The 27,774-nt window shown below is 38.9% G+C and overlaps 1 protein-coding gene and 1 long non-coding RNA gene across 10 annotated transcripts in view; one reads left to right on the top strand and one right to left on the bottom strand.

Annotated features, from left to right (window-relative positions):
* CLINT1 (clathrin interactor 1) overlaps nucleotides 1-4,303 on the top strand; it is a 66,749-nt gene extending 62,446 nt beyond the window's left edge. For 6 of the 9 annotated variants that reach the window (XM_036846505.1, XM_036846512.1, XM_036846506.1 and 3 more), the window contains 2 exons: nucleotides 1,387-1,591; nucleotides 2,572-4,303. In XM_036846505.1, coding sequence (XP_036702400.1) covers nucleotides 1,387-1,591; nucleotides 2,572-2,918 — 552 coding nt within the window. In that variant the 3' untranslated portion in view covers nucleotides 2,919-4,303. The remainder of the gene's footprint in view (nucleotides 1-1,386; nucleotides 1,592-2,571) is intronic. The other 3 variants (XM_036846515.1, XM_036846511.1, XM_036846507.1) reach the window with 1 other exon arrangement.
* On the bottom strand, nucleotides 290-22,727 carry LOC118892200. Its single transcript, XR_005019255.1, has 4 exons — nucleotides 22,651-22,727; nucleotides 20,445-20,447; nucleotides 2,262-2,268; nucleotides 290-301 (listed from the first exon to the last, which is right to left on the bottom strand). It is a non-coding gene; the product is annotated as an uncharacterized LOC118892200 (long non-coding RNA).
* Between the last annotated feature and the right edge of the window lie 5,047 nt (nucleotides 22,728-27,774).

Here is a 27,774-nt window from a genome sequence, read left to right as displayed (position 1 = left end):
ATTGGAATTTAATAGTTTAAAAAATTGTTTTTAAGAAGAAGGAATAGAGGAGTTCCCTGGTGGCCCAGTGGTTAAGACTCTGCGTTTCCACTGCAGGGCGTGTGGGTTCGGTCCCTGGTTGGGGAACCAAGATCCCGTGTGCCGTGCAGCACGGCCTAAAAATAAAAAATTAAAGATATTAAAAAAAAGAGAAGAAGAAGGAATAGAGATATATTGCTAATATAGAAAATTATTCTCTAAAATAATGAATGTTCTTCCCTATTCTGGACCTGCTCTACATTATATGATGTTTATATAGACTCTTCTTTCAACTCTTATTTTCATAAAGGAAAATAACTAAACAGGAACTTTTAAATTCACTTTTTAAAATTAAATCTAAATTACCTAATACTAGCTTAGAATTCAAACAAGTGCAGAATATATGTGTCTGAGTTGTACCAGGAACTTGCTATTTTTGACTCAGGCTATTTGGAATATTTGTTTATGATGCTAATTATTCATTTTAATATGTAGATTCTCCTATTTTGGGTGTTAGGATGAAGGAAGAGAAGAAAGAAGCAGAAAGGTGACTGATCTGTATAACAGATATTAGACCTAACATTAAGAAAAAGGACATGAAAGCCATACCAGTACCATTAAATTGAACTGAACAAGCTCAAGCCAGTTTTCTCTGTTTCTTTCATATGGTCTAAGCATAAAGCCAATCTACTAATTTGCAATCTTAATTGCAGCTGTGTTGTGAGTCTTTGCATTGGTCCATTTTTAATTATTCCTCCTATTCGTATTTATTACCCTTTTTCTGTCCTTGTTACAGTTATTCTGGTAGTAACTACCAGGCTCCTCTGCTGCTTTTTCCTGAATTTCTCCTTTCTTCTGTATTGGTCCATACTGTATCAGATGCCACTAGTGTTGCTTGCTTTAGGCAATAGAAATACACATGGAGCAGGGATATGTCGGTCAGGTTATGTGGAATATAATTTGCTGTTTTGATGGTTTTGTTTTTTTAACATGAGAAATCATACCCCGAATTCCATTTTGTAAGAATAAATTTCCACTTGTATATTTCCTTAAAGTTGTACTAACCCGAAGTTAATAGTTGCCCCAGGATTGTGGCTTCTAGACTTGGGGTGATGGGAGGATAACTGTTAGTGTAAATATGTTAGTTTTTTCCCCACCCCAAACATGATTTGGACTTCAGAGAAATATTATGGGAAGCTGGTGATTCAGGATATTGAAGACCTTAATGTAGAACATTTGTGGTTCTTATTGGTTTCAAGAGTTTATTACAAAGTCTAGTATATATTTGGAGTTACTATGATTAAATTGCCATCTGGTAATCTTTATAGAGCAGATGCTTAATTTTTAGAGCATTTTTCTATTTTCCAGCCTTTGCAAAATGTTAGCACAGTGCTGCAGAAGCCTAATCCTCTCTATAATCAGAATACAGATATGGTCCAGAAGTCAGTCAGCAAAACCCTGCCCTCTACTTGGTCTGACCCCAGTGTAAACATCAGCCTAGACAACTTACTACCTGGTATGCAGCCTTCCAAACCCCAGCAGCCATCGCTCAATACAATGATTCAGCAACAGAGTAAGTTACTGCAAGACATCCCATTTCTTTGTGTACTTGTAATCCTTTGCCCTTATGCCGGGACTACTTCAAGCCATGAAATAAAACTGTACTGAAAGCAACTGTGTATTCACTTAAGATTTTTTTCACATAATACCTGGTATCCCTCCTGGCACATTGAATTGCTTTGTATTCTGCTCTTGACATGGTAACATTTATTGTATGGTGGTGAGTTTTGGGAGCCTGATCACTAAAATAAAAGTATTTGTTGAGAAAAAATTTTTAATATAGGCAGATATGTCAAGAAACAAAAATCATCTGAACTCCATAATCCAGGGATAATCACCATTAATTCATATTTCTTCATAGTCCGTCTTTTCTAACCACATTTTTAATACTTGAGATCATTCTGTCTATATTTTGTTTCTTGCAGTTCATATTCAACATTATTGTTTTTTCTGTTGAATATTCTTAAAGAAAGAAAGCATGATTTTTGGATCTTTATAGTTATCCATCATATGAGTGTGCAGTTCCTCTATTGTTGGTTATTTCTGTTGTTTCCAGCTTTTTCCTATTATAAATAACTCCATGGTTTTGTATAAATCTTTTTACTTGTGATTTTTTCCCCTTAATATAATGTTCTAAAAATAGAGTGAGTCAAAGGATATAAACTTTTTAAGGTTTTTGATACACAGTAGCTCTTGACAACTTGTTAGGTCGGATTCAGTAATAGATTTTATAGGAATGGTTTTAAAGTGCCTGATGTTTTCCGCCAGCCCACTCTTACTGTTGCTACATCTTGGGGAAATCAGAGCTAACAGCCACTGAACATTTCTCAAGAGTAAACAATACAAGTTAATTGACTTCTCTTATAAAAAATCACTATAAAGTAATTTTATTGGAGCTTACAAGTATTGATGGTCAGGAAAATTGTATTTTTCTGCTCTGTGAATCTAAGAATTCAGTGTGATAAAGTTCTTTTGTCTCTTTTCTTCTGTTAGATATGCAACAGCCTATGAATGTGATGACCCAAAGTTTCGGAGCTGTAAACCTCAGTTCTCCATCGAACATGCTTCCTGTCCGGCCCCAAACTAACCCTCTGATGGGGGGACCCATGCCTATGAGCATGCCCAGTGTGATGACTGGCACCATGGGAATGGCCCCTCTTGGAAATAGTCCAATGATGAACCAGAGCATGATGGGCATGAACATGAACATAGGGATGTCAACTGCTGGGATGGGCCTGACAGGCACAATGGGAATGGGCATGCCCAACTTAGCCATGACTTCTGGAACTGTGCAACCCAAGCAAGATGCCTTTGCAAATTTCGCCAACTTTAGCAAATAAGAGATTGTAAAGGAGCAGATTGAATGAAGGATTTTTAGTGGTGCAGATAGGTGATGTTGGGATGGAAAATGCTAGTCAACTCCCCTTTCTTTCATCAATTAATTAAAATAAACCTACATTAAGAACCAAAAAGGTCGTTTTATAAAAGCGAAATATCTAGTATTTCAGATGGCCAAGCAAGGGCACTTCGGATGAGGCAGTCAGAATCATTTTTCCCAGTGAGACAAGACCACAAATGGGGTAGTGAGACCACTGAAAGCCTTTATAAATTGAGGAGCCCATTTTAATATCATAATATGTGGGAATACTAGAATAGGGCTGAATAAATGTGTTTGTTTGAATCTCTAATTTTATACTTTTCTTTTCCTGAAGAACTTGATTTTTCTGTCCCTGAATCGCCTTGTCACAATTGGGTCTGTTCCTTTTACTACCACTCTTGAGTCCATATATGAAATCATTAAAGTTGGATGATCAGTTTTTTATAAAAATATATATTTTTGTCCAAAAACGGCATACATATGTGATTATGGCTAAATCAAAGGTAACTGGAATGTATATACTTTTGCTAATGTTCCAGCAATACTGCTATTATACTATCCAAATTTTTATTGTAACAAAACCTCTTTAAGCAATTGGTGATAGCTATGGGATTTTCCCATTTCTTCTGCTATAATTATCCTGTGCAGAACTCGGAAAAATATTTTTTTCAGGACTGCTCTATGGTTTCCTTTAAAAGAAAAGAGAAAAAAAACCTCCAGTATTTTTATTTGTTCTTAGCAGTCATTATTTACACTTTGCAGTGATAACTTGGCAAGGCTTCCTTCTGTGTTTATCCCTGTAGGCACCATGTAATAGTCAGGAACAGTCAAAAAGAAAAATATTTATTTTTTTTTGGTGTCTTTTCAAAAAATTGAAAAGGGTAAAAATCCATTAAGACCTTAAATATAAATGTTAGAACTCAACAATGTTGGCTTTTAGATTTTATACGGTATTGTTTTGGTTTTGAGTGTATATAATATGGCATTAGCAATATGGTTCCAATAGAGAGGAGTTAAATATATATATTATTAAAGGAGACCTGTAGCAGTCAAAGATTTTATTGATTTAATGGCAAATAAAGGAAATTAATTAAAATGTTTTTGTTTTCCTGCTGTATTTCTGCATTAAGGTCACATGAAAATCATGATTCTAGAGTTTGGAATGCAAAATTGTTTCACCCTCAAGCTGGGAATATTTTTTAAAATAAATACTATAATATAGGCATCAAATTATTACCTCCCCACTTTGTGTTGAAATTTTTTTTATTAAATTGATAAAACTTTGTTTCCATTGTATTCATAATATAGTTCTGTTATACATAACATTAAAATGTTCATTAAAATCAATGTTGAACTGCTTTTTCTTTCATTATGTTAGACATTTGAGACCATTTGGGGAAAAAATAATTATAATTTGGGCAAAGTAATTTTTATAAATAATTTAAAATTATTTAATGACTTCTCTATTCCTTCCTATCAGACTCTGCTGTTAGGAATTAAAAATGAAGCAGCAAAGATATCCTGACCTGCTCCATTCTTGCTAATGTTCCATCTACAACATTTCTAATTAGGCAGAAATTCATGTACTTCAGCTAAGTGGTAATGAAAAGTGATTCATTTGCTGAATAAGAGATGAGAGAGAGTGTAATTAGCTGACTGTGGTTTTTAATCTTTCAACAATTCAATGTGTTTAAATTAGTTTCAAAGAATAGGAGCTTTCAAGTGTTGTTACTTCAGAGCAATCAAGCCAGGCTCTGGTGGCAGCTTGGAGAATATCTTCACTGATATTTAAAACCCGCAATCTTAAATGAATGTTTTCTTTAAATTGAGAGGTATGGCATCACCTTTTCAAATATGTATGATTCTTAAAGGAAATAAATATTTTGTTTCTAAACTTTCGTGTTTAAAATTTCTTTCTAATAAAACTGATTTATTTCTAAAGCATTTTCTTTACTACTATGCCTTCTTCCAATGTTGTATTCTGAAGACAGAAGGGAACCCCTACCTTAGTTATTACTGTACCTCAGCATACAGTCTGCTATCTTACCAGTATTTTTTGTTTCAGAGCCCATGAAAGAGGAAAACAAGAATTGCCTCATTGGGGTTCCATTCAATTTAATGACTTGTCTCTGAAGGGGTTATTAAGTGATACCTAAAGAAAGGTCTGAATACCCCAAAATAGTTTGGAGCTGGCAAGAAAATACTCTTCTTTAATAATCTGTTGGGCTCCCTTTTGCCCATCCTGTACTTCTTTCCTTTTTCAATAGCTTCTCTGTTGTATCTGTTTTTCATTTTGCCTACTATTTTGGGGAGAGAAGGGGAATTAGTTACTGTTCTTGCAATTTACATATAATGTGTGAATCTCCCCTGCCATTCCATATTCATTTTTTTCCCTCTTAAAATGTTTTTTACTTCTCTGATATGATCTTCAGGAACCATAAATAGATACAGTGTTCTTGTACAGTACTTGGGATGTCTACTTTTTTGTTTAAAATACATTGCCTGAAACCCATAATGCTGTTGGTTAGGAGCTAGTCACTAATAAGTTGAGGCCTACAGTTACTTATATTTGGGAAGGGTTAATATTTGGGAGGGAAGGGTTAATACTTTTTTCTTCTCAAATATTTTTGAAACAGTAAAATAAAGCTAACTGTCCTAAGCACAGAACACACCTTAACGGTAAATAGATTTCTGAAATAAACTGGCTTCGTATTTCAGCTCTCCTGGGAGACAACACTGCATTGTGGAAAGAGCATGGACTTGGAAGCAGACAGATCTAATCCCATTTCAACACCTCACTGTCTGTGTGACACCTTAAATCAATTGATCTTTTCTGGGCCCTAATACATTTTTTCTAAAAATAACTTAAAATCTGGAAGTGTTGGATAATTAAAATAAGTGAGATCAGCAGCACTGACATATATATGCTGTAAATGTTTCTCTGCCTCTCATTTTTATTATTTATGCAAATGTGCTTACATATGAGGAACTTCCTATGTGCCAGTCACTGTGCTAACCGTTTCACATGCATGTCATTTAATCTGCATAGCAAACCCAAAAACCTCATACTCCTAAAAGGAGTGTGTAGTTAAGAAAGCCTGAGAGGGACTTCCCTGGTGGCGCAGTGGTTAAGAATCCACCTGCCAATGCAGGCGACACGGGTTCGAGCCCTGGTCCAGGAAGATCCCACGTGCTGTGCAGCAACTAAGCCCGTGAGCCACAACTACTGAGCCCGTGCACCACAACTACTGAGCCTGTGCTCTAGAGCCCACGAGCCACAAATACTGCGCCCGCATGCCACAACTACCGAAGTCTGTACGCCTAGAGCCCGTGCTCTGCAACAAGAGAAGCCGCCACACCACAATGAAGAGTAGCCCCTGCTCGCCGCAACTAGAGAAAGCCTGCGCGCAGCAACGAAGACCCAGTGCAGCCAAAAAAAAAAAACAGTTTAAAAATAAAAGCCTGAGAGACTGTTATTAAGCTGATTTCTAATTGAGGATTTTCCTATCTGCCTGTATTGAATTCTTTCTTTTTTTAACCGACAAGCAAATTGTAAACGAGCTGCTTTGTGAATGTATTGACTCACTTATACTTACCACATTAGTGCAGATGTGAGGGAGAGAACTATGAAAGTGAGCTCTTGACTTGCCACACAAATAACCCTCAGAATGTTCTCAGCTTTTAGAAGCAGTAGAGATCTCAATTTTTCTATTGACTTCTTGCAATTTTCTTGACTAAGATCTTGTTATTCTAATATCCAGAGAAGCAATCTGATGTAAAAACTTAAAAAACAAAAACATAAAAGAGGATTATTTTCTCTCTTTTTCTTTTTTTTTTTTTTTTTTTTGGCTGCTTGCAGGATCTTAGTTCCCCAAACAGGGATCAAACCCACACCCCCTGCAGTGGAAGCACAGAGTCCCAACCACTGGACCACCAGGGAAGTCCCTAAAAGAGGATTTTATGTTTACTTTTAACTCATTATGACCTTAATTCTTATGCGTCTTCCTTCTATGAAAATGGCAGCCTTGCTAATGCACTGCTCTCACAGACATAATAAGCAGCTCCTAGCACCCCTTCACACTGCACTGGCTTACCCCAGTGGGGGTGGGGGGGAATCAGCATGCAGCCAATTCAGATGCTTAGTTTCCCAGGGATTTTGAATGGATTTGAAAGTCCTGATGAGCAAACATAATTTTCATTTGTTACCCTTAAAAACAAGTGTCAGGAATTCCTTGGAGGTCCAGTGGTTAGGACTCGGCGCTTTCACTGCGGTGGCCTGGGGTTCAATCCCTGGTCAGGGAACTAAGACCCTGCAAGCTGCGCGGTGTGGCCAAAAAAATAAAAATCATAAATGTCATTACTTTAAATAACTGAGTCCTGGACTATGGAACCCTACATTTCCATTTGATTTTTCTGAACTGTCCATCTGTGTTCTTTAAATGCTCCAAGCACATTTCTTCCATTTGAGATAAGAGTGCTTAGAGTTGGTATATGGAACAGTTTGACCTCAGGACGCCCTTAATGCCATTAACAACTAATGAGGACCCCAAAGAGCTTTTGTTTATGTGGGTCATATCTGTTAATATTAACAAATAAAAGGTGAGAAACTTTAAAAATATTAATTGGTTTTATAGTAACAAGCCCATCACCTGCCAAATTACAATTTTATTAAAAACTTTTTCAAAATAAAAATCTGTGAGAAGAGTGGCATTGTTTTACATTTCTGAAAATCTCTTTATTACCTGGCTTAGTAGAATACAGCTGGATTCTCTTACCTGCTTCTGCATTCGATCTGCTGTGCCATGTTGTTTTGGTGGAAATACATGAAAAAAGTCAGGCCTCAGAAATATGTGGTTGGAAAAGGTAGAACCTCGCAGGTCCCCTGAATGGGTCTCAGGGCGCCCCAGTTGTCCTCAGGCCACGGGTAACTGCTCCTGTCTGTTGTGAATTAACAGGTAAGTATTTCTTAGTAACTATGTATCCATTTACTTGATTTATTCTGTTTATAAGGTGATCTGCTTGAGGTACAAAAAATGTAGTTTTGCCTTTCACTTCAGTCACAAGCAAAATGCTCATCATGAACTTGCTCTCTGGACCCTGAATATTAAAAATTGGTGACACCAGAGCTCTTGCTCAGTTTTCAACATTATTTCTTCTGATACATAGTGCATATTTACTAGCTTTTTATAATTATGAAAAAGTAAGTTTCTTACCCACTTTAGGTTTTTTTAGGAAAGCTTAGATTGAGAGACTGGGTGCTGAGTGCTTGGTGAATTATAAACCTTTTGAACCTCCTTTTCTGTCCTTTGAGAAGAGAGAGTAAAACGGGTCAAACCTGAAGGCCTCTGAGTTGTTTGCAAGGGGGCCTGGCAACTTTGTACACTGTTCTCTGTCAAATACTTCACAGAAGGATATGGCTATAGAAATAGTGCATCCACATTCATAGTGTTCCTTATGAATCCTAGATAAATTTTATCCCTAACATGGAGGAACCCAGCAAGATTTCCATCCTCTTCATGAAATGGCGGTAGCTAGCTCTGTCCTTATATACATCAGCTCCCTTCATTGTCATAACCTATGGAACAATGACCTCCCTCTGATAAATACAGAACAGGTGTGTCAGAAACAAATTAACCAAAACTAGCTCTGCAAAGATTGTTGTGCAGGGTCCCCCAAACAGATTTCCAGTAACTGATCACCATGGTCAGCCTTCAGTAAGCATGCCTGGCAGAGTTTTAATCATGGAAATAGGAAGGAAATCCTAGGCAGAATTCCCTCCCATATCAGAAGAGCTCTGTTTTGGAAACATGCATATAGTAGTCACAGAATCAGCTTTTGTTAATGAATGAAGTGTTGAAGGTTTGATCTTTTGTGTCTGGTAATTTATAAACCAGTTTATTGGACTGTATTTTCTAAAATGTAGCTAAAATATTAGGTAGTAGACTGAGTTCCAGTATTCCTAGATTTTTTTCATGATATTTCACTTCTCAGTCATCAAAAATTTAAATCTAGGAAAACAATCACAAAACAGTCAAGATAAAAGTGTAGAAAGTCCAAACACTTCCAGCTAGGAAATAAGACTACAATGTGGTAATGAGCCACTAAACCAGAAGACCACCACCCACATGTTCTTCCATGTGTTTATGCATGCAGAGATCTGAAGAATGATGAGAAGGAGCCAGCCCTGTGAACTACACATGTGAACACCCCAGGTGGACAAGAAACATCAGAAGTTTAGTAGGGTGTGTCCAGAGCTTGATGTAGAAGGAGTGGGACTGGGGAGATAAGCAAGGACATGGTAATAATAGGTGCTTTGGGCAATCTACAGATTTAATGCAATCCTTATCAAATTACCCATGACATTTTTCACAGAACTAGAATTCACTAGTCCTAAAATTCATATGGAACCATAAAAGACCCACAAATGCCAAAGTATTCCTGAAGAAAAAGAACAAAGCAGGAAGCATAACCCTCCCAGACTTCAGACAATACTACTAAGCTACAGTAATCAAAACACTGTGGTATTGGCATGAAAACAGACATATGGATCAATGGAACAGAATAGAGAGCTCAGAGATAAACCCACAGACCTATGGTCAATTAATCTTCGACAAAGGAGTCAATGGGAAAAAAGTCACTTCAGCAAGTGGTGTTGGGAAACCTGGACAGCTGCCTGTAAATCAGTGAAGTGAGAGCACACTCTCTCACCATACACAAAAATAAACTCAAAATGGCTTAAAGACTTAAACATATTACATGACATCATAAAACTCCTAGAAGAGAACATAGGCAAAACAGTCTCTGACATAAATGGTACCAATGTTTTCTTAGGTCAGCCTCCCAAGGCAATAGAAATAAAACAAAAATAAACAAATGGGACCTAATCAAACTTACATGCTTTTGCACAGCAAAGAAAACCATAAACAAAACCAAAAGACAACCTACAGAATGGGATAAAATATTTGCAAACAATGCGACCAACAGGGACTTAATTTCCAAAATATATAAACAGCTCATACAACTCACCGACAAAAAAACGAACAACCCAATCCAAAAATGGACAGGTGATGTAAATAGACATTTTTCCAAAGAAGATATATAGATGGCCAGCAGGCACAAGAAAAGATGCTCAACATCGCTTATTATTAGAGAAATGCAAATCAAAACTACAGTGAGGTACCACCTCACACCAGTCATAATGGCCATTATTAAAAAGTCTACAAATAACAAATGCTGCTGGAGAGGGTGTGCAGAAAAGGGAAACCTCCTACACCATTGGTGAGAATGTAAGTTGGTGCAGTCACTGTAGAAAACAGTATGGAGGTTCCTCAGAAACCTAAAAGTAGAATTACCGTATGATCCAGCAATCCTACTCCTGGGCATATATCTGGATAAATATATAATTCAAAAAGATACCTGCACCCCTATGTTCATAACAGCACTATTCACAATAGCCAACCATGAAAATAACCTAAATGTCCATCAAAAGATTAATGGATAAAGAAGATGTGGTACATATATACAATGGAATACTATTCACCCATAAAAAAGAACAAAATAATGTCATTTGTAGCAACATGGATGCAACTGGAGATTATAATACTAAGTGAAGTAAGTCAGAAAGATAAAGACAAATACCATATGATACCACTTATATGTGGAACCTAAAATATGACACAAATGAACTTATCTATGAAACAGAAACAGAATCACTAACATAGAGAAGAGACTGGTGGTTGCCAAGGGGGAGGGGGTTGGGGGAGGGATGGAGTAGGAGGTTTGGGTTAGCAGACATAAGCGTTTATATATAGAATGGATAAACAACAAGGTCCTACTGAATAGCACAGAGAACTATATTCAATATCCCATGATAAAACATAATGGAAAAAAATACATATTTTAAAAAAGGAATGTATATATGTGTATAACAGATGCACTTTGCTGTACAGCAGTAATTAACACAACATTGTAAATCAACTATACTTCAATTTAAACACAGGAGTCACAATCCCTCCCTTTAAAAATGCACAAACACTTTATACTCTTTTTTTTTTAACATCTTTATTGGATTATAATTGCTTTACAATGGTGTGTTAGTTACTGCCTTATAACAAAGTGAATCAGCTATACATATACATATATCCCCATATCTCCTCCCTTTTGCGTCTCCCTCACACCCTCCCTATCCCACCCCTCTAGGCGGTCACAAAGCGCTGAGCTGATCTCCCTATGCTATGCGGCTGCTTCTCACTAGCTACCTATTTTACATTTGGTAGTGTATATATGTCAATGCCACTCTCTCACTTCGTCTCAGCTCACCCTTCCCCCTCCCCCTGTCCTCAAGTCCATTCTCTACATCTGTGTCTTTATTCCTGTCCTGTCCCTAGGTTCTTCAGAACCTTTTTTTTTTTTGTAGATTACATATATACGTGTTAGCATATGGTATTTGTTTTTCTCTTTCTGACTTACTTCACCCTGTATGACAGACTCTAGGTCCATCCACCTCACTACAAATAACTCAATTTCGTTTCTTTTTATGTCTGAGTAATATTCCATTGTATATATGTGCCACATCTTCGTTATCCATTCATCTGACGATGGACACTTAGGTTGCTTCCATGTCCTGGCTATTGTAAATAGAGCTGCAATGAACATTGTGGTACATGACTCTTTTTGAATTATGGTTTTCTCAGGGTATATGCCCAGTAGTGGGATTGCTGGGTCCTATGGTAGTTCTATTTTTAGTTTTTTAAGGAATCTCCATACTGTTTTCCATAGTGGCTGTATCAATTTACATTCCCACCAACAGTGCAAGAGTGTTCCCTTTCCTCCACACCCTCTCCAGCATTTATTGTTTGTAGATTTTTTGATGATGGCCATTCTGACTGGTGTGCGGTGATACCTCATTGCAGTTTTGATTTGCATTCCTCTAATGATTAGTGATGTTGAGCATCCTTTCATGTGTTTGTTGGCAATCTGTATATCTGCTTTGGAGAAATGTCTATAGAGGTCTTCTGCCCATTTTTGGATTGGGTTGTTTGTTTTTTTGTTACTGAGTTGCATGAGCTGCTTGTAAATTTTGGAGATTAATCCTTTGCCAGTTGCTTCATTTGCAAATATTTTCTTCCATTCTGAGGGTTGTCTTTTCGTCTTGTTTATAGTTACCTTTGCTGTGCAAAAGCTTTTAAGTATCATTAGGTCCCATTTGTTTATTTTTGTTTTTATTTCCACTTCTCTAGGAGGTGGGTCAAAAAGGATCTTGCCGTGATTTATGTCATAGTGTTCTGCCTATGTTTGCCTCTAAGGAGTTTTATAGTGTCTGGTCTTACATTTAGATCTTTAGTCCATTTTGAGTTTATTTTTGTGTATGGTGTTAGGGAGTCTTCTAATTTCATTCTTTTACATGTAGCTGTCTAGTTTTCCTAGCACCACTTATTGAAGAGGCTGTCTTTTCTACACTGTATATTCTTGCCTCCTTTATCAAAAATAAGCTGACCATAGGTGCGTGGGTTTATCTCTGGGCTTTCTATCCTGTTCCACTGATCTATATTTCTGTTTTTGCACCAGTACAATACTGTCTTGATTACTGTAGCTTTGTAGTATAGTCTGAAGTCCGGAAGCCTGATTCCTCCAGCTCCGTTTTTCTTTCTCAAGATTGCTTTGGCTATTCGGGGTCTTTTGTGTTTCCATACAAATTGTGAAATTTTTTGTTCTAGTTTTCTGAAAAATGCCATTGGTAGTTTGATAGGGATTGCATGGAATCGGTAGATTGCTTTGGAGAGTATAGTCATTTTCACAATGCTGATTCTTCCAATCCGAGAACATGGTATATCTCTCCATCTGTTTGTATCATCTTTAATTTCTTTCATCAGTGTCTTACAGTTTTCTGCATACAGGTCTTTTGTCTCCTTAGGTAGGTTTATTCCTAGGTATTTTATTCTTTTGCTTGCAATGGTAAATGGCAGTGTTTCCTTAATTTCTCTTTCAGATTTTTCATCAGCAGTGTATAGGAATGCAAGAGATTTCTGTGCATTAATTTTGTATCCTGCTACTTTACCAAATTAATTGATTAGCTCTAGTTTTCTAGTAGCATCTGTAGGATTCTCTATGTATAGTATCATGTCATCTGCAAACAGTGACAGCTTTACTTCTTTTCCAATTTGGATTCCTTTTACTTCTGTTTCTTCTCTGATTGCTGTAGCTAAAACTTCCAAAACTATGTTGAATAATAGTGCTGAAAGTGGACAACCTTGGCTTGCTCCTGATCTTAGTGGAAATGGTTTCAGTTTTTCACCATTGAGAACGATGGTGGCTGTGGGTTTGTCATATTTGACCTTTATTATGTTAAGGTAAGTTCCCTCTATGCCTACTTTCTGGAGAGTTTTTATCATAAATGGGTGTTGAATTTTGTCAAAAGCTTTTTCTGCATCTATTGAGATGATCATATATGGTTTTTCTCCTTCAATTTGTTAATATGGTTTATCACATTGATTTGCGTATATTGAAGAATCCTTGCATTCCTGGGATAAACCCCGTTTGATCATGGTGTATGATCCTTTTAATGTGTTGCTGGATTCTGTTTGCTAGTATTTTGTTGAGGATTTTTGCATCTATGTTCATCAGTGATATTGGCCTGTAGTTTTCTTTTTTTGTGACATCTTTGTCTGGTTTTGGTACCAGGGTGATGGTGGCCTCGTAGAATGAGTTTGGGAGTGTTCCTCCCTCTGCTATATTTTGGAAGAGTTTGAGAAGGATAGGGGTTAGCTCTTCTCTAAACGTTTGAGAGAATTCGCCTGTGAAGCCATCTGGTCCTGGGCTTTTGTTTGTTGGAAGATTTTTAATCACAGTCTCAATTTCAGTGATTGTGATTCGTCTGTTTATATCTTCTATTTCTTCCTGGTTCAGTCTTGGAAGGTTGTGCTTTTCTAAGAATTTGTCCATTTCTTCCAGGTTGTCCATTTTATTGGTATATAGTTCCTTGTAGTAATCTCTCATGATCCTTTGTATTTCTGCAGTGTCAGTTGTTACTTCTCCTTTTCCATTTCTAATTCTATTGATTTGAGTCTTCTTCCCTTTTCTCCTGATAAGTCTGGCTAATCGTTTATCAATTTTGTTTATCTTCTCAAAGAACCAGCTTTTAGTTTTATTGATCTTTGCTATTGTTTCCTTCATTGCTTTTTCATTTATTTCTGATGTGATCTTTATGATTTCTTTCCTTCTGCTAACTTTGGGGTTATTTTTTGTTCTTCTTTCTCTAATTGCTTTAGGTGCAAGGTTAGGTTGTTTATTTGAGATGTTTCTTGTTTCTTGAGGTAGGATTGTATTGCTATAAACTTCCCTTCTAGAACTGCTTTTGCTGCATCCAATAGGTTTTGGGTTGTCATGTTTTCATTGTCATTTGTTTCTAGGTATTTTTTGATTTCCTCTTTGATTTCTTCAGTGATCTCTTGGTTATTAAATAGTGTATTGTTAAGCCTCCATATGTTTGTATTTTTTACAGATTTTTTTCCTGTAATTGATATCTAGTCTCATAGCATTGTGGTCAGAAAAGATAACTGATACGATTTCAATTTTCTTAAATTTACCAAGGCTTGATTTGTGACCCAAGATATGATCTAACTTGGAGAATGTTCCACGACCACTTGAGAAGAAAGTTTATTCTGTTGTTTTTGGATGGAATGTCCTATAAATATCAATTAAGTCCATCTTGTTTAATGTATCATTTAAAGCTTGTGTTTCCTTATTTATTTTCATTTTGGATGATCTGTCCATTAGTGAAAGTGGGGTGTTAAAGTCCCCTACTATGATCGTGTTACTGTCGATTTCTCCTTTTATGGCTGTTAGCAGTTGCCTTATGTATTGAGGTGCTCCTATGTTGGGTGCATAAATATTTACAATTGTTATATCTTCTTCTTGGATTGATCCCTTGATCATTATGTAGTGTCCTTCTTTGTCTCATGTAATAATCTTTATTTTAAAGTCTATTTTGTCTCATATGAGAATTGCTAGTCCAGCTTTCTTTTGATTTCCATTTGCATGGAACATCTTTTTCCATCCCCACTTTCAGTCTCTATGTGTCCCTAGGTCTGAAGTGGGTCTCTTGTAGACAGCATATATATGGGTCTTGTTTTTGTATACATTCAGCCAGTCTATGTCTTTTGGTTGGAGGATTTAACCCATTTACATTTAAGATGATTATCAATATGTATGTTTCTAATACCATTTTCTTAATTGTTTTGGGTTTGTTATTGCAGATCTTTTCCTTCTCTTGTGTTTCCTGCCTAGAGAAGTTCCTTTAGCATTTGTTGTAAAGCTGGTTTGGTGGTGCTGAATTCTCTTAGCTTTTGCTTGTCTGTAAAGCTTTTAATTTTTCCATCAAATCTGAATGAGATCCTTGCTGGGTAGAGTAATCGTGGTTGTAGGTTTTTCCCTTTCATCACTTTAAATATGTCCTGCCACTCCCTTTTGGCTTGCAGAATTTCGGCTGAAAGATCAGCTGTTAACCTTATGGGGATTCTCTTGTATGTTCTTTGTTGCTTTTCCCTTGCTGCTTTTAATATTTTTTCTTTGTATTTAATTTTTGATAGTTTGGTTAATATGTGCCTTGGTGTGTTTCTCCTTGGATTTATGCTGTATGGGACTCTCTGCACTTCCTGGACTTTATTGACTATTTCCTTTCCCATATTAGGGAAGTTTTCAACTATAATCTCTTCAAATATTTCCTCAGTCACTTTCTTTTTCTCTTCTTCTTCTGGGACCCCTATAATTCGAATGTTGGTGCGTTTAATGTTGTCCCAGAGGTCTCTGAGACTGTCTTCAATTCTTTTCATTCTTTTTTCTTTATTCTGCTCTGCAGTAGTTATTTCCACTATTTTATCTTCCAGGTCACTTATCCTTTCTTCTGCCTCAGTTATTCTGCTATTGATTCCTTCTAGAGAATTTTTAATTTCATTTATTGTGGTGTTCATCATTGTTTGTTTGCTGTTTAGTTCTTCTAGGTCCTTGTTAAACATTTCTTGTATTTTCTCCATTCTATTTCCAAGATTTTGGATCATATTTACTATCATTATTCTGAATTCTTTTTCAGGTAGACTGCCTATTTCCTCTTCATTTGTTTGGTCTGGTCGGTTTTTACCTTGCTCCTTCATCTGCTGTGTGTTTCTCTGTCTTGTCATTTTGCTTAATTTACTGTGTTTGGGGTCTCCTTTTCACAGGCTGCAGATTCGTAGTTCCTGTTGTTTTTGGTGTCTGCCCCCAGTGGCTAAGGTTGGTTCAGTGGGTTGTATAGGCTTCCTGGTGGAGGGGACTAGTGCCTGTGTTCTGGTGGATGAGGCTGGATCTCGTCTTTCTGGTGGACAGGACCACATCCAGTGGTGTGTTTTGGGGTGTCTGTGACCTTATTATGATTTTAGGCAGCCTCTCTGCTAATGGGTGGGGTTGTGTTCCTGTCTTGCTAGTTGTTTGGCATAGCGTGCCCAGCACTGTAGCTTGCTGGCCGTTGAGTAGAGCTGGGTCTTAGCGTTTAGATGGAGATATCTGGGAGAGTTTTCGCCGCCTGATATTACATGGAGCCTGGAGGTCTCTGGTGGACCAATGTCCTAAACTCGGTTCTCTCGCCTCAGAGGCACAGGCCTGACACTGGCTGGAGCACCAAGACCCTCTCAGCCACATCGCTCAGAAGAAAAGGGAGAAAAAAAGAAAGAAAGAAAAAAAACAAAATAAAGTTATTAAAATAAAAAGTTAAAAAGTAATAAAAAACAGAAAAAAAAGAAGAAAGAAAGAAGAGAGCAACCAAACCAATAAATAAATCTACCAATGATAATAAACTCTAAAAACTAAACTAACATAAACATAAAACCAGAAAAAAATTAGATGCAGAAAGCAAACCCCAAGTCTACAGTTGCTCCCAAAGTCCACTGCCTCAATTTTGGGATGACTCGTTGTCTACTCAGGTATTCCAGAGATGCAGGGTACATCAAGTTGATTGTGGAGATTTAATCCACTGCTCCTGAGGCTGCTGGGAGAGATTTCCCTTTCTCTTCTTTGTTCGCACAGCTCCTGGGGTTCAGTTTTGGATTTGGCCCTGCCTCAGCGTGTAGGTCGCCTGAGGGCGTCTGTTCTTCATTCAGACAGGGCGGGGTCAAAGTAGCAGCTGATTAGGGGGCTCTGGCTCACTCAGGCCGGGGGGAGGGAGGGGTATGGAATGTGGGGCGAGCCAGCAGTGGCAGAGTCTGGCATGATGTTGCAACAGCCTGAGGCGCACCGTGTGTTCTCCTGGGGAAGTTGTTCCTGGATCACGGGACCCTGGCAGTGGCGGGCTGCACAGGCCCCCGGGAGGGGAGGTGTGGATAGTGACCTGTGCTTGAACACAGGCTTCTTGGTGGCTGCAGCAGCAGGCTTAGCGTCTCGTGCCTGTCTCTGGTGTCCGCGCTGATAGTCACGGCTCATGCTGGTCTCTGGAGCTCGTTTAGGCGGTGCTCTGAATCCCCTCTCCTCGCGCACCCCAAAACAATGGTCTCTTGCCTCTTAGGCCGATCCAGACTTTTTCCCGGACTCCCTCCTGGCTAGCTGTGGTGCACTAGCCCCCTTCAGGCTGTGTTCACGCAGCCAACCCCAGTCCTCTCCCTGGGATCGGACCAAAGCCCAAGCCTCAGCTCCCAGCCCCGACCTACCCTGGCGGGTGAGCAGACAAGCCTCTTGGGCTGGTCAGTGCTGGTCGGCACCCATCCTCTGTGTGGGAATCTCTCCGCTTTGCCCTCCGCACCGCTGTTGCTGCACTCTCCTCCGTGGCTCTGAAGCTTCCGCCTCCCGCCATCCCCTGTCTCCGCCAGTGAAGGGGCTTCCTAGTGTGTGGAAACTTTTCCTCCTTCACAGCTCCCTCCCAGAGGTGCAGGTCCCATCCCTATTCCTTTGTCTCTGATTTTTTTTTTCTTTTGCCCTACCCAGGTACATGGGGAGTTTCTTGCCTTTTGGGAAGTCTGAGGTCTTCTGCCAGCCTTCAGTAGGTGTTCTGTAGGAGTTGTTCCACGTGTAGATGTATTTCTGATGTATTCATGGGGAGGAAGGTGATCTCCACATCTTACTCCTCTGCCATCTTGAAGGTCTCCTATACTCTTAATAATTTGTACTAGAGTTTAAAAGCTTAAAAGAAATAATCGTTGCTTTGGGGGTTGAGGTAAGTGATTACTTCACTGTCCTCAAAAGTTCCTCAGAGGGAACTATGACCACCAGAGGTGGTTTATTCTAAAGGCATGGCTTGCTTTCATTGCCATGGTTGTCATACGGCTCACTTTATTTATTTTTAAATTTTTATTGGAGTATATTTGATTACAACGTTGTGTTAGTTTCTGCTGTACAGCAAAATGAATCAGTTATACATATACATACATCTATTCTTTTTTAGATTCTTTTCCCATATAGGTCATTACAGAGTATCACAGGGCTCCGTTTAAAAACTTGACTTGGACTTTAAAAACTTGAGTGGAAAATTGTATGGCAAGAGTTTGATATTTATTGTTGAACCTGAAATACATTAATAGTGAATTTATATGTGAAAGATATGAATTTTTGGTATCTAAGGGGCATTTATAAAGACAAGTTGAGTATTTCAAATAGTCATAACTTGCATTTGCATATTAGTTTACAGAATGGATTCACACTTATTTCCTCCCTGATATTCACAATAGCCCTAAGCTAAGAAGGTAAAACAGTTATTATCCCCTTGTTAAAGATGAGGAAACAGGCTCCAAGAGAGCAAAGCTGTCAGTGAAGCCGTGTCTCCTAGGATAGGTTTTTGGAATCCAAATCCAGTTTTATTCCACTATCCCTCATTACTCCTCTATTAATATTTCAGACCTTTTAATTTAAAGACTGTACATGCCATACAGATGTACTGTCAGCTTTTTGTTACATATCCCTGATCTCTGACCACATTGTCCCAGATGCCACACATAGTAGACCGCTAGTAAATGGTTAACTCTTATGTTTTTTAAGTAAGTACTAAATGTTTATGAAGTCTGTTTACATTTTCTAAAGGTTACCAGTTGGAGAAGAGCCACAGAGCAAATAAAAACTGATCTATTCTGAAGAGTAAACCTTTTATTTCTTTTGCAGGAATGGTGATATAACTTGCACAGGACATTAACCAAATCTCAAAGTCAGGGACTTCCCTGGAGGTGCAGTGGTTAAGAATATGCCTGCCAATGTAGGGGACATGGGTTCGATCCCTGGTCCAGGAAGATCCCACATGTTACAGAGCAGCTAAGCCCATGCACCACAACTACTGAGCCTGCGCTCTAGAGCCTGTGAGCCACAACTACTGAGTCCACGTGCCACAACTACTGAAGCCCGTGCACCTAGAGCCCGTGCTCTACAACAAGAGAAGCCACCACAATGAGAAGCCCGTGCACCACAACAAAGAGTAGCCCCCGTGTGCCACAACTAGAGAAAGCCGTGTGCAGCAATGAAGACCCAACACAGTCAAAAATTAATTAAATAATTTTTAAAAAATCTCAAAGGCAGAAAATTCCAGCAGGTTTGGAGTAGTGTAACACAAAGGCTCCTCAAGGGATGGGAAGACATATTAAGAGCAAGCCACAGTACAGTTGGATGTTCTTGGATTACTTGTTTAGGAAATCCATTTCAAAAAGAGTACTGCAATGTTTTCTAAAGATTATGTGCTCTAGGCTATTTTTAATTTGCTCCTGTGATTCTTGCATTTGAGAAATAGAATTGAGATGCCCAGTCACCAAATAAAAGTAGAAGTGGAAATTCTAGATTTAAGGTGCTCTTAAGGGAATACTTGGATTGACATCTTTAGAATAGGATTTTTAAAGGGCATTTAGAGACATTCAGGGGTTAAGATGGCAGAGTAGAAAGACCCTGAGTCTTGGTGTGCTCACCTCCTCTCACGAGCACACCAATATCACAACTATCTGCAGAACAACCATCGATAAAAAAAGACTGGAACCTCCCAGAAAAGATCTTCTACAACTAAAGACATAAAGAAGGAACCACAATGAGATGGGTAGGAGGGGAAGACTCACAATATAATCAAGTCCCATTCCTCTATGTAAGCAACCCACAAACTGGAGAATAATTATAATTGCAGAGGTTCTCCCACAGGAGTGAGAGTTCTGAGCCCCAAGTCAGGCTCCCCAGACTGGAGGTCCTGCACCAAGAAGATGAGCCCCCAGAGCATTTGGCTTTGAAGGCCAGAGGGGCTTAATTTGGGGAGTCCAACAGGCCTGGTGGAAATAGAGACTTCACTCTTAAAGGGCACATTCAAAATCTCACATGCACTGGGACCCAGGGTAAATGCTGTAGTTTGATAGGAGCCTGGGCCAGACCTACCTGCTGGTTTTGAAGAGTCTCCCAGAGAGGCGAGGTGGGGGAGGGTGCTGGTTGCAACTCACCGTGGGGACATAGACACTGATGGCAGCCATATTTGGGAACTATCTACTGCATGGACACTCCTGCTGGTGGCCACTATCTTGGGATCCTCCCTCTAGCTCATTAGCACCAAGACCTGGCCCAACCCAACAGCCTGTAGGTACTAGTACTGGGATGCTTCAAGCCAAACAACAGAATGTGGGGACACAGCTTCATCCATCAGCAGAGAGGCTGCCTAAAGTCTTCCTGAGCTCGCAGCCACCCCTAGACATGCCCCTGCCCACTAGAGGGCCAAGACCCAGCTCCACCCAGCAGTGGGCAGGCACCAGCCCTGCCCTCCAGGAAGCCTGCACTAGCCACTGGACCAGCCTCACCCACCAGGGGGCAGACACCAGGCACAAGAAAACCACAATCCCACAGCCTGTGAACCCAGCTCACCCATAGCAGGCCAGACCCTGCCGTGGGACCAGCTGGGTTCTGGCCCTGCCTACTAGCAGGCCAACGCAAGCTTCAGGACACCCCAGACCCCATACCCAACTGTGTGCCAGGAACCAGACCCCTCCCCCAGCCCCTACCTGCAGTGATCTGACACTAGCTCTGGGATCCCTGAGCCCTGCAGCCAGCCAGACTCAAGGACCCAGCTCTGCCTGCCAGTACTCCAGCAGTAACCCCAGGACCTAGCTTTACCCACCTGTGGGTGGGCAACAGCCCCAGAGTCTTCTGGACCCTGACTTCGCCGATCAGTGAGCCAGCACTAGCCCCAGGACCTCCTAGGGTTCAACAGTCAGCTGCCTAGTGACCAGGCCCTGCTAGCCAGCAGCCAGCAGCATCCACACAAAGCAGGGCCTGGCAACCAACCAGGCTAGGCGCCAACAAAGCCTACCAGACCACCCACATAGTTAGCTTGCCACAACAGAAGGACACACACAGCCCTCTTAGGGGGACCCCAGAGAGCATATTGCTTGGGTGTCCAGAGGGGAGTGTACTACTGGAATGCATAGGACCTCTCCTACAGAGGGTCACTTCTCCAAGGTCAAGAAACGTAACTAACCACAGACATAAAAAAACAAATAGCACCTTAGGCAAAGTGAGGCAGCAGAGGAACATGTTCCAGACGAAGGAACAAGATAAAACCCCAGAAGAAGAACTAAGTGAAGTGGAGACAGGCAATCTACTCGAGAAAGAGTTCAGAGTAATGATCTAAAGATGATCAAAGAACTCGGAAGAAGAATGGACACACAGAGAAGTTAGAAGTTTTTAACAAAGAGTTAGAAAATATAAAAAACAATCAAACAGGATAAAGAATACAATAACTGAATGAAAAATATACTAGAAAGACTCAACAGTAGACTAAATGATACAAAGGAATGGATCAGTAAGCTGGAAGACAGAGTAGTGGAAATCACTGCTGCTGAACAGAAAGAAGGAAAAAGAATGAAAAGAAATGAGAACAGTTTAAGAGACTTCTGGGTCAACATCAAGTACAGTAATATTTGCATTATAGGGGTCCCAGAAGGAGAAGAGAGAGATAAAACGCCTGAGAAAATATTTGAAGACATAATAGCTGAAAACGTCCCTAACCTGGGACAGGAAACAGTCACTGAAGTCCAGGAAGTAAAGAGAGTCCCATACAGGATTAACCCAAAGAAGAACACACCAAGACACATTGTAAACAAAATGACAAAAATTAGATAAAGAGAGAATATTAAAAGCAGCAAGGGAAAAGCAGCAAAAAACATACAAGGGAACTCCCATAAGGCTATCAGCTGATTTTTCAGCAGAAACTCTGCAGTCCAGAAGGGAGTGGTATGACATATTTAAGGTGATGAAAGGGGAAAAGCCGACAACCAAGAATACTCTACCCAGCAAGGCTCTCTTTTAGATTTGATGGAGAGATCAAAAGATTTACAGACAAGCAAAAGCTAAAAGAGTTCAACACCATCAAACCAGCTTTACAACAAATGTTGAAGAAACTTCTCTAGGCAAAAAAGAAAAGGCCACAAGTAGAAACAAGAAAATTATAAAATTAAAAAGCTCACCAGTAAAGGCAAACATACAGGAAAGGTAGGAAATCATCCACACATAAAGCTAGTAGGGAGGTTAAAAGACAAAAATAGTAAAATTATCTATACAGCAAGTCCCCTACATACGAACCTTCAAGCTGCAAACTTTCAAAGATGCGAACCTGTGTTCGCATGTCCAATCACGTAAGTTACTTCCCGTGTTTGGTGTACGTTGTCACATGCATGCACCCACTATAAGTGGTTGTGCTTTTGTGGACTTTACTGTACTGTACTCTATACAGTATCTTTATTTCAAGCCCAGGATGTCCAGAAGCAAGCATAAAAGCAGCGGTGATATAGCTGGTACTGCTGAGAAGTGCCAACTGATAATGATGGAACTTGCTGTGTAACATGAGGAGCTTACTAATGAAGAGCTGATGGAATTGGAGGCCGAGAGAAAGGACGAAGAGAGACAAGAGGAAGAAGTAACTGAAGAACCAAAGAGATTCACGACGCAGGAAATGGCAAGGGGATTTTCTTTATTTGAGGAGGCACTGTTAGTTTTTGAGGCACAGGACCCGAACGTAGAACAATACACAAAGGTTGCAGCAGCTGTTCAGAATGCACTCCAGTGCTACTGTGTCATCTATGATGAGAATAAAAGAGCTGCTACCCAGACATCACTGGATAATTTTTTTCAAGAAGGTAGATAGAATTTAATCCAGCAAGGAACCAGAACCTGTGCCATCAACGTCAGGCGTGAGTGAAACTGCAGCTTGCCCTCCGTCTCCTATTGCTGATGATCCTTCAGCTCTACCATCTCCCACCTCCTCTCCCTCCTCCAATCAGTAACTCTTCTTGCCTGTTCACTCAATGTCAGCCCCAGTATGCCAGCTGTTGTACTGTACTACTGTACTTTTCAAGGTACTGTACCATAAGATTAAAAATGTTTTCTTTATTTTCTGTGTTTGTTTTTTATGTATTATTCGTGTGAAAAGTATTATAAACCTATTACAGTACAGTACTAGCCGATTGTGTTAGTTGGGTACCTAGACTAACTTTGTTGGACTCTGTTGGACTTACGAACAAACTGAATTTATGAACGCACTCTCAGAACAGAACGTTTGTATGTAGGAGAGTTACTGTATCCAAGATAAGCAGTTAAGGGATACACAAAACAGTTAGATGTAAAATATGATATCAAAAACAGTAAAAATGAAGGGAGGAGAGTACAAATGCAGGGTTTTTAAAATGCAGTTGAGGGACTTCCCTGGTGGCACAGTGGTTAAGAATCCGCCTGCCAATGCAGGGGACACGGGTTCAATCCCTGGTCTGGGAAGATCCCACATGCCACAGAGCAACTAACCCCGTGCACCACAACTACTGAGCCTGTGCTCTAGAGCCCGTGCTCTGCAACAAGAGAAGCCACCGCAATGAGAAGCCCGCACACTGCAAGAGTAGCCCCCGCTCGCTGCAACTAGAGAAAGCCCGTGTGCAGCAACAAAGACCCAATGCAGCCAAAAATAAATAAATTTTTTAAAATGCATGTGAAATCAACAGATCAGCAACTTAAAACTATATATATATATATATATATATATATATATATATATATATATATATACACTGCTATAAAGGGCAGTTAGAAATACTTGGCAATATGAAAACACTAGTTTGATTGCCAGTAATTGAACTATCTTATTTTTGACAGGGAAAAAATACTAGTTTTAATGAAAATATAAAAGTAAGTTTGGACTCCCTCTTGCAAGAGCAACGGAATCACAACTAACTGCTGAACAATCATCGACAGAAGACACTGGAATCAATAGATTTTCAGACAAGCAAAAGCTAAGAGAATTCAACACCACCAAACCAGCTTTACAACAAATGCTAAAGAGAATTTTCTAGGCAGGAAACACAAAAGAAAAAGGCCTACAAAAACAAACCCAAAACAATTAAGAAAATGGTAATAGGAACATACATATCGATAATCACCTTAAATGTGAATGGATTAAATGCTTCAACCAAAAGACACAGGTTCGCTGAATGGATACAAAAACAAGACCCATATATATGCTGTCTACAAGAGACCCACTTCAGACCTAGAGACACATACAGAGTGAAAGTGAGGGGATGGAAAAAGATATTCTATGCAAATGGAAGTCAAAAGAAAGCTGGAGTAGCAATACTCATATCAGATAAATAGACTTTAAAATAAAGAATGTTACAAAAGACAAGGAAGCACACTACATAATGATCAAGGGATCAAGCCAAGAAGAAGATATAACAATTAAAAATATCTATGCACCCAACATAGGAGCACCTCAATACATAAGGCAGATGCTAACAGCTATAAAAGAGGAAATCGATAGTAACACAATAATAGTGGGGGACTTTAAAACCTGACTTACACCAATGGACAGGTCATCCAGATAGAAAATTAATAAGGAAACACAAGCTTTAAATGACACAATAGACCAGATAGATTTCATTGATATTTATAGGACATTCCATCCAAAAACACAAGATTACACGTTCTTCTCAAGTGCACACAGAACATTCTCCAGGCTATCCTTATTCTTTAATAAGGCCTCAATTACTTTGTTTCATGATAAGGAAAAAAAAAGTGTTTGAAGACAGAGTTACATTCGACACCTGGGAACCTTTTAGAACCTCCTAGAACCTCCTATCCTGGAATCACATCTTGGGTGACAAATCAAGCCTCAGTAAATTTAAGAAAATTGAAATCATATCAAGCATCTTTTCCGACCACAACGTTATGAGATTACAGATAAATTACAGGGAAAAAAATGTAAAAAACACAAACACATGGAGGCTAAACAATATGCTACTAAATAACCAAGAGGTCACTGAAGAAATCAAAGGGGAAATCAAAAAATACCTAGAGACAAATGATAACGAAAACACGACGATCCAAAATGTATGGGATTCAGCAAAAGCAGTTCTAAGAGGGAAGTTTATAGCAATACAATCCTACCTCAAGAAACAAGAAAAATCTCAAATAAACAATCTAACCTTACACCTAAAGGAACTAGAGAAAGAAGAACAAACAAAACCCAAAGTTAGTAGAAGGAAAGAAATTATAGAGATCAGAGCAGAAATAGATGAAAGAGAAACAAAGAAAACAATAGCAAAGATCAATAAAACTAAAAGCTGGTTCTTTGAGAAGATAAACAAAATTGATAAACCTTTAGCCAGACTCATCAAGAAAAAGAGGGAGAGGACTCAAATCAATAAAATTAGAAATGAAAAAGGAGAAGTTGCAACGGACACTGCAGAAATACAAAGCATCATAAGAGACTACTACAAGCAACACTATGCTAATAAAATGGACAACCTGGAAGAAATGGACAAATTCTTAGAAAGGTATAACCTTCCAAGACTGAACCAGGAAGAAATAGAAAATATGAACAGACCAATCACAAGTAATGAAATTAAAACTGTGATTAAAAATCTTCCAACAAACAAAAGTCCAGGACCAGATGGCTTCACAGGTGAATTCTATCAAACATTTATAGAAGAACTAATACCCATCCTTCTCAAACTCTTCCAAAAAATTGCAGAGGAAGGAACACTCCCAAACTCATTCTACGAGGCCACCATCACCCTGATACCAAAACCAGAGATACAGCAAAAAAAGAAAATTACCAATATCACTGATGAATACAGATGCAAAAATCCTCAATATACTAGCAAACAGAATCCAACAACACATTAAAAGGATCATACACCATGATCAAGTGGGGTTTATCCCAGGGATGCAAGGTTTCTTCAATATATGCAAATCAATCAATGTGATACATCATATTAACAAATTGAAGAATAAAAACCATATGATCAGATCAGTAGATGCAGAAAAAGCTTTCGACAAAATTCAACACCCATTTATGATAAAAGCTCTCCAGAAAGTAGGCATACAGGGAACCTACCTCAATATAATAAAGGCCATATATGACAAACCCACAGCAAACATCATTCTCAGTGGTGAAAAACTGAAAGCATTTTCTCTAAGATCAGGAAGAAGACAAGGAGGTCCACTCTTGCCACTATTATTCAACATAGTTTTGGAAGTCTTAGCCACAGCAATCAGAGAAGAAAAAGAAATAAAAGGAATACAAACTGGCAAAGAAGAAGTAAAACTGTCACTGTTTGCAGGTGACATGATACTATACATAGAGGATCCTAAAGATGCCACCAGAAAACTACTAGAGCTAATCAATGAATTTGGTAAAGCAGCAGGATACAAAATGAATGCACAGAAATCTCTTGCATTCCTATACACTAACAACAAAAGATCAGAAAAAGAAATTAAGGAAACAATCCCATTCACCACTGCAACAAAAAGAATAAAATACCTAGGAATAAACCTACCTAAGGAGGTAAAAGACCTGTACTCAGAAAACTATAAGACACTGATGAAAGAAATCAAAGATGACACAAACAGATGGAGAGATATACCATGTTCTTGGATTGGAAAAATCAACATTGTGAAAATGACTATACTACCAAAAGCAATCTTTGAAACATATTCAATGCAATCCTTATCAAATTACCAGTAGCATTTTTTACAGAACTAGAACAAAAAAATCTTAAAATTTGTATGGAAACACAAAAGACCCTGAATAGCCAAAGCAATCTTGAAGGAAAAAAACGAAGCTGGAGGAATCAGACTCCCTGACTTCAGACTATCCTACAAAGCTACAGTAATCAAGACAATATGGTACTGGCACAAAAACAGCAATATAGATCATTGGAGCAGGATAGAAAGCCCAGAGATAAACCCACGCACCTATGGTCAACTAATCTATGACAAACGAGGCAAGGATATACAATGGAGAAAAGACAGTCTCTTTAATAAGTGGTGCTGGGAAAACTGGACAGCTACATGTAAAACAATGAAATTAGAAGACTTCCTAACACCATACACAAAAATAAACTCAAAATGGATTAAAGACCTAAATGCAAGACCGGACACTATAAAACTCTTAGAGGAAAACATAGGAAGAACACTCTTTGACAAAAATCACAGCAAGATCCTTTTTGACCCACCTCTTAGAGAAATGGCAATAAAAACAAAAATAAACAAATGGGACCTAATGAAACTTAAAAGCTTTTGCACAGCAAAGGAAACCATAAACAAGACGAAAAGACAACCCTCAGAATGGGAGAAAATATTTGCAAACGAATCAACAGACAAAGGATTAATCTCCAAAATATATAAACATCTCATGCAGCTCAATATTAAAAAAACAAACAACCCAATCAAAAAATGAGCAGAAGACCTAAATAGACATTTCTCCAAAGAAGACATACAGATGGCCAAGAGGCACATGAAAAGCTGCTCAACATCACTAATTATTAGAAAAATGCAAATCAAAACTACAATGAGGTATCACCTCACAC

Source organism: Balaenoptera musculus, chromosome 3 (assembly GCF_009873245.2).
Source record: "Balaenoptera musculus isolate JJ_BM4_2016_0621 chromosome 3, mBalMus1.pri.v3, whole genome shotgun sequence".
NCBI lineage: Eukaryota > Metazoa > Chordata > Mammalia > Artiodactyla > Balaenopteridae > Balaenoptera > Balaenoptera musculus.
Note: the sequence above shows the minus strand (reverse complement) of the source record. Positions and strands in the feature narration are given on the sequence as shown.